Source organism: Penaeus chinensis, chromosome 23, assembly GCF_019202785.1.
Source record: "Penaeus chinensis breed Huanghai No. 1 chromosome 23, ASM1920278v2, whole genome shotgun sequence".
Lineage (NCBI taxonomy): Eukaryota > Metazoa > Arthropoda > Malacostraca > Decapoda > Penaeidae > Penaeus > Penaeus chinensis.
The window spans coordinates 317,501-327,500 of record NC_061841.1 but is presented as its reverse complement, the minus strand read 5'-3'; the positions used below and the strand labels follow the sequence as shown (position 1 = coordinate 327,500).

At 41.0% G+C, this 10,000-nt stretch overlaps 2 protein-coding genes across 3 annotated transcripts in view; one reads left to right on the top strand and one right to left on the bottom strand.

The window, feature by feature from the left end:
* Window positions 1-752, top strand: part of LOC125037374 (ubiquinone biosynthesis protein COQ4 homolog, mitochondrial-like) — a 3,007-nt gene extending 2,255 nt beyond the window's left edge. For both annotated transcript variants that reach the window (XM_047630482.1, XM_047630481.1), the window contains exon 2: window positions 1-752. This exon is cut by the window's left edge and continues 175 nt beyond it. In XM_047630482.1, coding sequence (XP_047486438.1) covers window positions 1-667 — 667 coding nt within the window. In that variant the 3' untranslated portion in view covers window positions 668-752.
* Window positions 753-7,370: 6,618 nt separating this feature from the next.
* LOC125037375 (oligoribonuclease, mitochondrial-like) overlaps window positions 7,371-10,000 on the bottom strand; it is a 3,414-nt gene continuing 784 nt past the window's right edge. The window contains exons 2-5 of the mRNA XM_047630483.1: window positions 8,808-8,969; window positions 8,462-8,555; window positions 8,193-8,319; window positions 7,371-7,614 (exon numbers count right to left, since the gene is read on the bottom strand). Of these exons, the coding sequence (XP_047486439.1) occupies window positions 7,494-7,614; window positions 8,193-8,319; window positions 8,462-8,555; window positions 8,808-8,969 (504 nt within the window). The 3' untranslated portion in view covers window positions 7,371-7,493. The remainder of the gene's footprint in view (window positions 7,615-8,192; window positions 8,320-8,461; window positions 8,556-8,807; window positions 8,970-10,000) is intronic.

The window sequence follows — 10,000 nt, the reverse complement described above, 5'->3', positions numbered from 1 at the left end:
ACACCACATCCCCACAGACATCTTCCAGAAGTCTTTGCTGACAGTAGGTGCAGCAGCTGCAGCCCTTTTGGACCCTAGACGCCATGACATGGTTGCAGTACTTGGAGAGACTACAGGGCACACCGCTCTGTCCAAGATTTATGCAATGATGATTGAGGACGAAGAAGGTCGGCAAATCCTTATAGACAAGCCTAGGATTAATAGCTCAACACTCAACCTACCCTTCTTACGACAGCTTCCTGAGGGCACTCTAGGTCATGCATATATAAAATTCCTAGACGACAACCAAGTTACACCTGATTCACGCTTGCCTGTCCAGTTTGTCAACGATCCAGAGTTGGCCTACGTCATGCAGCGGTACCGTGAGGGCCATGACCTTTTCCACACAGTTCTAGGCATGCCCACAAACATGCTTGGTGAAGTGGCTGTCAAGTGGATTGAGGGCATCCAGACTGGCTTACCCATGTGTGTGGGTGGTGCTATATTTGGCCCCCTTCGATTCAGGCCAAAGCAAAGGCAGAAGTATATAGCTGAGTATCTCCCTTGGGCAGTAAGAGTAGGCAGATCTTCTAAATTACTAATGAATGTATATTTTGAGAAAAGGTGGGAACAGTCTTTAAGTGAATTGAGAGACGAATTAGGCATTGAATCTCCATCCTTTCTATGAGAAATAATTTATATCTTAGTAAATTGTTATATGTAAAATGTATGCATTTGTTAATATTGTATATAATAAATATGATTTATATAAAGGATATATTATTTATAACCATGTAAAAAAGATGATCAGATTAAGTGTTGAGCTAATGATCAGCAGTTCATTCAAAAGTGACAAGATTTTTAAAAATATTAACAATCTTCATAACAATAATACTGTAATTTAATGCGGGACCTGATGCTCATATATTAAAGAATTAAGAATTACATATGCTGTAATGCTTAAAGATTTTGGTCCAAGAACTGTAGAAAATTAAGAAAAAAAAATAAAGTTGGCACAATACATTTAGCTCACTTTATGTAAAACTTTAATTCTCTAATGAGGAAAGCTTTGATAAGATTACATTTAAGCCTTAAAACTTACAAGGTCACTAAAATTCTGCTGTATTGAAAATGCCAAGGAAAAATGGACCTACTTGGCCTCATCTGCTTACCCCATTCCCTGAATATTTGTGAATGGTTAATGGTTAAAAGCAAAATAAATGTGCTAGACATCTAAGGTCATGTAGCACTATAGTAAATGTTAGTGAAGGGTGGTTGCATTAGTGATTAGTTGTTAAAGCTGGGCAAAGGAATTGGTGAGTTATTGGGTTAGGGTCGGGTGAGGTAATGTAAAGGGGTTAGATTAAGTGAAGGATATATATGCGTTTGAGGAAGGAAAACATGTTGTCAAAGCAGAAAGTGTGAGATTCTGTAAGGATGTCTGATAGGTTGGGAGGTCGGTGTAGGGAGGATAGGTAGGGGAAAGTAGAGGTACGAGCTGCTTCAAAACGTTGGCATAACAATAGAATGTGTGGGACCGAAAGATGGAACATGGGGGTGGATCGGATTGTGACATCAGATAGGAGTGTGTTAGACGGGTGTGGCCAATGCGTAAGCGGGCGAGAGCCGTCTCCCAACGTCTGTTCCAATGAAATGGGAGCTGACCAGGAGGAGATTGATAGTTTTTACAGTATGTAATTTATTAGTGTGGAGACTTGACCAAAAAGATTGCCATCGATTATACAAGAAGGTCTTAAAGTGTGGGTAATAATCCGTGGCTGGGATACGTGAGAAACGTGGTTGGTTTGATGTGGACATAGCAGCATAGCATGCTAGAGTATCTGCCTGTTCATTGCCAGGGATTCCAACATGGCTGGGCACCCAGCAAAATTTTAATTGTTTTATGGCGTGTGGACAGGTAGAACAGTTCTGGATCTTACAAACAAGGGGGTTGGTCATGTGTATTGACTTTATTAGAGTTAATGAGTTATGGGAGCCAGTAAAAGTTCTAAAAGACGAAGAGGGGAGTGAGTATATGTGTTTTAAGGTAAAAAGGAGTGCATACCGTTCTGTAGTTAGGACACTGGATTAAGGAGGGAAGGGTTATATGAAAGTACAAGTTGGGAAGATTACTGCAAAACCAGCACCGGAGGTGGATTTGGAGCCGTCAGTGTAAACGTGAATACTGGAGGAATGAGTGGAGACATGGTAAAAAAAATGGCGAGAAGGATAGCAGGAGGAATATTTGATTTTGGTGGGTCAGGGAAGACAGAGGAGCAAATATGGGGGTAAAGTATAAGCCTTGGAGGGACTGAATGGACAGAGAACGGGAGAGGTTGGCGATGGGGAAAAGAGGAATGGAAGAGGAGGGTATCCATGCGAGTGGAGAAAGGAGTAGGTAAACGTGGAGAAAAAGTAAAGGTAGGAAGTAGGGATCGTGGGATAGTTAGTTAGTGAGGGGAAGTGGGTGGAATCGAGCATATCATCGGAGAGAGAGAAGGTCACGGCATCGAGAGAGAGATGGTATGCCTGATTCAGTGTACAGACTCTCAATTGGAGAGGAGCGGAAGGCACCTAGGGCTAAATGAAGACCACAGTGATGGATTGTATCAAGATGGGCAAGGAGAGAAGTTGAGGCAGAGTAGTAGATATGGCATCCATAATTGAGAGTGGAGAGGATCAAGGTAACATGAAGATGAAGGAGAGTTTTTCGATCTGAGCCCCAGGATATATGGGATAGGAGTCCATGGTTTGGAGTCCAGGAGGATACTGATGATATTACAGATTGAAGAAATTGGTAGAGATTTGGTATGGATGTGGCAGAGGCATAGATGGTTAAATCATCAACATATAGTGATGACCGGGCTCCTGGTGGTAGAACTGAGACCATGTCATTTACAGCAAGAAGGAATAACATGGTACTGAGCACACTGCCTTGTGGGACTCCTTGAATTTGAGGAAAGAAAGATGATGTGGCAGAGGCAATTTCGACCTGGAAAGTGCATTGGAAGGGGAAAGACTTTATGAAGACACCCATGTTTCCCCGTATGCCTAGAGAGGACAATTGTTGAAGAATATGATACCTCCATGTCGTATCATATGCTTTTTCTAGGTCAAAAAATATAGCTAGTACGGATTCATGGCGTGCAAATGCGGATGTAATATATGTCTCAAAATGAGCAAGGGAGTCAGCTGCACAGCAAAAACCAAACTGGGAAGGAGAGAGAAGATTGTGAGATTCAAGATACCACATTAAGCGGAAGTTAACCATTCGCTCTAGTAGTTTGCATAAGCAGCTAGTTAGTGCAATGGGGCGATAGTCTTGAGGGAGGGTACCCAATTTATTGGGTTTCAGGAAGGCGAGGATAAGAGCTTCTCGCCAATGAGAAGGAAAATTTCCTGATGTCCATATGTGGTTGTAAATTGTTAATAGGAAGGATAAGGAGGAAGATGGGAGTTGTCAGAGCATACGGTAGTGAATACCGTCAGGGCCTTCATGAGTGTTGCGGCATGATTTTAGGGCAGCACTGAGTTCAGAGGAAGAAAAGGGAGCATTATAGGATTCAGCAGAGGATAGGGTGAAGATAATGGGGGTACATTTGTGGTGGTCTTAATAGAAGAGAAGTGTGGAGAAAGGTGAGAACCACTACTGACCTGGCTGAAATAATCACCCAGTTCATTAGCGACTTGGAGAGGATCAGAGATGAGGGTATCTCGAATATGGAGGACGGGGGCTGAATGGGGGGGGATGTTTGCCTGATAGTTTATGGATCTGGCGCCAAACAATTGAGATAGATGTAGAGGATGTAATTGAGGAAACATAATTTCGCCAGCTATTTGTTTTACTATTCCGGATTGTATGATGAAGACAGGCAGATGCATTTTTTAAAGGAGATAAGAGCTGATAGTTGATTTGGGGTACCTCGTTTGCAGTGGTGACTGTTCCAGGCTGCACATTTTAAGTGAAGTGTTTTAGTGCCATCAGAATTCCACTATGGAACACATTTGGATGTTTAAGGTCTTGAGGTTCAAGGAATAGCTGTATGGGCAGCTCTTAAGACTGTAGTTGTGAAACATTGTATCATTTCTGAAATGGATGAGAGGGAGGATGGAGGGATGTGAATAGCAGAGTGAAGTGAAAGTACACCAGTCGGCTCTATCAAAGCACCAGCGTGGTGAGTTAGGAAGTGGTACGTATGAAGTAGGAGAAAGGAGAACTGGAAAGTGGTCAAGAACTGACCAGTGGAAATCTAAATGAAGAGAAGGGGAGTATAGAGAGAGGTCAATGCATGAAAAAGACTACGTGCATTTATCAAAGTGCGTGGGGCGATCTGAATAATAAGGTCAGCTATGGAGAGGAAGCACTCTAGAGCTCGGCCACATGAGTTGGTGATAGAATCACCCCAAAGAGTGTGGTGGCAGTTAAAATCACCTACTATGAGGAAAGGTGGTTGAAGTTGGGAAATTAGATTTTCAAAAGCAACAAAGTCAATGGGGTGGGAAGGGGAGAAGTAGACTGAAATCACTGTGATCCAGCGGCGAAGAAAGATATGAATAACTGTGCAAGGAACAGTGGTTTGAAAGGGAGGTATGACATGAGGTGTTTTCTGCTTGATGAGTATGGACGAGACATAAAGGGAGTGTGGGGAAGAGACAAAATGGTAATTGGGGATTGGTATTGGAGAATGTAAGAAAAGTCTCTTGAAGGCATATAATGGATGGATTATAAGAGGAGAGGATATGACGGAGGTCAGGTCTGTGAGAGTGGAAACTGCGAATATTCCAATGAAGGATAGTTATACTTTTGTTGATTTAGTGATAACGATTGCAGAATGTGTTGGAGAATTTGAAGGGGAAGGAGCTAGAGGGTGGGATAAGGAATGAGAGGGGGGAGGTGTGTTGTATCAGGAGGGGTATTAGGAGGTAGAGGGTCTGGGGAAGGGGATACTTGTGATATAAGGGATTCATGTTTGTATCCAGGAGGAAGTGGAAGGGATAGATGGGATGGTGGGAGGGTTAATGTAGGCGGCGCTGAAGTTGGGGGGGATGGGGTAGGAGGATAGGGTGTAGGGGAAAATGAGTAGGAGGAGGATGGATATCGGCAGTCACTTTGAGTGTGGAGGGAGCGGGAATTGTAGAATTTGAACGTGGATGAGTGTCAGTTTGGGACTCGATTATGTAGTTTTGAATATCTTCAAGAGTTTCTGTAATGGAGTTGTTTGGGGAGTTTTGTGAGATAAAGGTTTTCTTGTGAGAGGGGGAAGAGAAGTCTGGTGTCTGAAGAATTGGGGCAAAGGAAGGTGGAGGTGATTGTGGGGTAGGGGAAGAGGGGGTGGAACGTTTATTCTGTCTGCTGCGGGTAGTGCGGGGAGGGAGAGGGGAAGGTGTTGGGGCTGTAGTAGAGACTGGAGTGTCTGGATTTAGGATGGCAAAAGAATTTGACTGGGGAAGGTAGGAGGTAGAGGAGGGGAAGTTAGATGGAGGGGGGTTAGGTTTAGGAGAGGGTGTAGGAGCTTGGGAGGTATGGGGAGTGGCAGAGTGAACGACATTACTGGAGTAGGGGGTAAGAGAAAAACCTCGTCGACGTGCCTCCTGTCTGGTTTCATGTAGAGTGAGTCCAAGTCTGAATCTGAGAGTTGCTACCTCACTCAAATTTGTAGGTGGGGCAGCCTCTATAAAATACATTATAGGGGCCGCCACAGTTGGCACATGTGCGTGATTGTGCACATAGAGGGCATCTGGCTGTGGAACAGCAGTGTTTGGCTGGGTGTTCTAAACGCCAACAATTTTGGCACTGACGAGGAGGTGGTTGGTATAGTCGGACAGGGAGGGATTCTCCACCTATGTAAACATTAAAGGGAATGTGATGTCTACGGAAAGTAATTTTGGCAATGTTAGTGGGTTTCTTATGATGACCTCTGGGAGGAATGGAGTAGCATTGTACTGATGTCGCATCATAGTCCAGGTGAGCAAGTCTTCTCCACAATCTGACCAATCTTTGTCATAGATTGGACAATTTGCTGAGGAGATTGAAACAGTTCTAGTGCAAGTATTGAGGGTTGGATGGGGTTCTGTAGGGATGGGATTGCCATATAGATCAGTTAGATTTGCGAATGCTATTGCTTGATTTTCAGATGTTACTGTGACGAGACGGGAGCGGGCTACGGAAAGACTTTGCCTACTTGTTTTTGGAGACATTGCTGGAAGAGAAGGGTGTTGTCAGAGTAGGGAGCTGTGGGAGGGATCACGAAAAATGGGTTCCATTAGGCTGGGTTAAATAGAGTATTTAAGATTCTTGTAGAGGTGGGGGTAGTAGAAGGGCAGGGGTGTGTGGAGGAGGGAGTAGTGTTGAGGGGGGGTAGTGTTAAGGGGAGGTGGGCAATAAGGCTATAAGGTAGTAATAAGGGAGGATGGGGTAGTTGAAGAAGAAGGCTGTGGGGGTAGAGGAGTTGAAGTTGAGGATATTGGGAGAGTAGAAATGTCTCCTGGGGGTTGAGTGTTGATCAGGGTGGATACTGTACTAGCAGGCATTGAGGAGGGGGTAGTTGTTGTAGGGTTCGGATCCGTGGTCAAAGGAGAGCCTGGGGTCAGGGAATCAGGAGAGTTTGAATTATTGGGGCTATTTGATGAAGGGGCAAGCCTCATTACCCCTAAAAGTGGAATTATATCTTCATTATTGGCCATGGCAAGCCTGGAGTATGTTGGGGAGAAAAAAAACAGTCCACCTCTCAGGGTCCCCTTGAGGGGTAAGAGCTAGGTAAAAGCAGGGGAATACCGTGCCCATGGCTCCCTCAGACCGTTCAGGACTGGCTCAAAGTCAGCCTTTCATCCTTTCAGCACGGCTCTCACACCTTAGGAAGTGGATAGTAGAAGGGATTGGTGAAGGGACTGAAACGAAAAAGTAGGAGTGGAATAAAGACCATGCAAAATTAGTTGAGTTGAGGGTGGGGAGTTCCCCATCATTGGGTCTCAGTCTCCGCCTTCTAAGCCCCCCACGACAACAACAGGCAAGGGATTGGGGAGGAAATATTTGTGAAAAAAAGTTTATCCTTCAGTTACCATTATCATTGTTGTTATCATCCTCTTCCTCATCATCATTATCATTAAACTTTTTTTTAAAAAAAATCAAGCACCAAAAAAAAATTAATAATAATGAAACAAACCATAGTTGAGAGTACACAGTTATGCACACTCTTGGAATTAATGAGTTAAAGGAGTCAGGGTAATAAAACTGTTAGGAACAGAAAATCAAGGATCAACTGTGTCTGTGACTGGTAATTATCATATCCCTTATGGATACAAGACAAGAGATGAATTACAATACTCACTAAAGTGCATCAACTTCAGTAAAATGTCAGGCTTTTACTAAGAAGGCTAAAAATACAACAACAATGTCTGCATCATTTTATTTCAAGATAACAAGGTCTTACTTTGAAAGGAACATGACTTTTGAAGCACAATTTAATATAAATACTGCTGACAAAACAATAACAGTAACAAAAGAGTTTTATATTTCACTTAAATATTGCTGACTTGTAGTACTTCAGTTCTTCAATGCTCTCTTTAATATCATCTAGGGCTCTGTGAGCCACCTTCTTTGTAGGAGCTGAAGCAAACTCTTCTGGGTACCAACGTCTGTTAGAAATAAAAGAAAGAAAAAAAGAGAGGCTTTCCTTCTGAAAGTCTATCTAATTAACCTGAGAATCGCACATTCAAAAGATATAAAGTCAAGAACAAATTTTCTTTGGTTATAAACAAGATTATATATATTTATATTTATATTTATATTTATATATATACATATATATATACATTATAAATAAATATATATATATATATATATAATATATATATATATATATATATATATATATATATATATCCCCAAGAATTTTTATATATAACTCTGAAATCTCTACAACAAATGCTGTATGTCACAGTCTTCTGACTACTGTAAATGCTGCATGTATGAGGTTAAAAGGTATCTGGCCATCCTAGTTAACCCTCACAATAGCCAGCAATTATTTTTTTTTTTTTTCCCACTAATGGATATTACCTAAATAACTGTCAAAAGAAAAAAGCTACTCAAGAAATTGAATCATCATTAATCAGGTAATTAATGTCATACCAAGTCTCTACACATATTACAAGAAGTGGAAGAAGCATATTTCCAGTATACAAAATACATGAAAACCATGATAAAGTGTACTAACTTGCACAACTCTTTTACAGTAGAGACATCAACAATACGATAATGGAGATGTTTCATCAATTTTGGCATGTATTTGTCAAGGAACTTCTTATCTGCATGAACAGAGTTACCAGCCAGGGGAGCCTTGCCTGAGTAGGAATAAACTTGTTTTAGTGATTTACAATGATGTAATATTTCTGATACTGTGGAAAATTTTATAAAACTTAGTATCTGTGCACAGAGCTTTCTCAATTTTCTGAATACAGAAAAAGGCGCAACTTGCTAACATACCCTTTTCTGTGTGCTGTGTCACAAATTGCAGCAGTTGGTCTTCAGCTGCAGCAAGTGTGACTTCACTCTTCCTGCAACTGGCTGTTAATCCTGACTGCATGAAACATGCAATATAATATGTAAATACTGAAGATAGCAAAATAAGAGAGAGTTCCAAAAAGAATGCAAACTGTTGTAATCCTTCAAAATATATATTATTAAATAATCTAACAAAAAGTTTTTTAAACTGAATTTTGACTGAAGACAATATGTATTATATATAATTTCTAACGATGCACACAAAAATGTACACTCCATATATGATAAATAAAAAAAGGAAAAAAGAAAGAAAAAAAAGTTCCCATACATCACCATGATGCTGCTTGCACCAATCATTCATGTTGTCGAGCACCTTGTCTTCCACCTTAAGGACAAGGTTCGGCCCTTCAGCAACCACATTGAGATCACTATCAGTCACTATCACTGCAGCCTCCATGATCTCCTCCTTCGTGACATCTAAGCCCGTCATCTGCCAAAGGAGAGGGGAAACGTGTCTATATATTCTTTATTCTGCATAGGACGTTAAATTATACTGCTCTTTCTTGGCTTTTAAAAAAAATTTGTATACTTTTCTCAAATGATTGTTTACAACATACAAGTAACAATGACCTAATCAACTGTACTAAGATATTAGATTATTTTTAAAAATTACTATGCTATACAGGCATTCTCATTCTGCAATATTGCAACCAAAGCAGGCAGTGTAGACTCCCACCAAACTATACAACAAACCATAATAAATCAAGCAAAATATGATTGCTATTGTTAAAAAAAAAAAAAAAATCTGCAATGTATGATAATAAAATAAATTATGTGGTTAATGTTACTGTAAATAATGCATAAAAACAGTTTATGAAATATTATAGAGCATAAGATGTAGTCATTAACAATACTGGTACAGCTGCTGCTGCCTCATATTTAATGCAAAATGACACTGAAGGCAAGTGTTGCAAATATATTCATGAGCAAAATAGTTGTGGGAGTTGGCATGAAGTGCTAATAAAATGGGGACCCTGGGGGAAGGCCCCTATCTAGGGAATAAATAAAAGGTAGGAAAGATTACGTTTGGATTTTTGGTTTCGCATGATACCCAAATCTAATTTTGGGACTCGATCTCTGGAGAATGAGTTGCTCTCATGGTTAACGCTATGGAAAGCAATGCACAAATTTAGAGGTAAATTGTCACTGCTATCTTATAGACCATAAGAAATAAAAGTTATTTCTTACCAAGAGGGATGCACCATCCAGAACCAAACTCCCAAAACCAGGCTATCAACCAAACCGAAAGCTCCAAACATCCTTTCCTACCTTCAATGTATTCCCTAGATAGGGGGAAAGCCCCCTGTTACCCCTTTCCTTTATTAGCACTTCGTGCCAAACTGGAGAAACTGCAAGATTATGAACTCTGGATGTGTGAGGGTGTTGTGGACTTAGTCTCTAAACAATGCTATGCAGTGGTTATTTTCGTCATTTTGTGGTACATAGGAGGTCGCTGCAGAT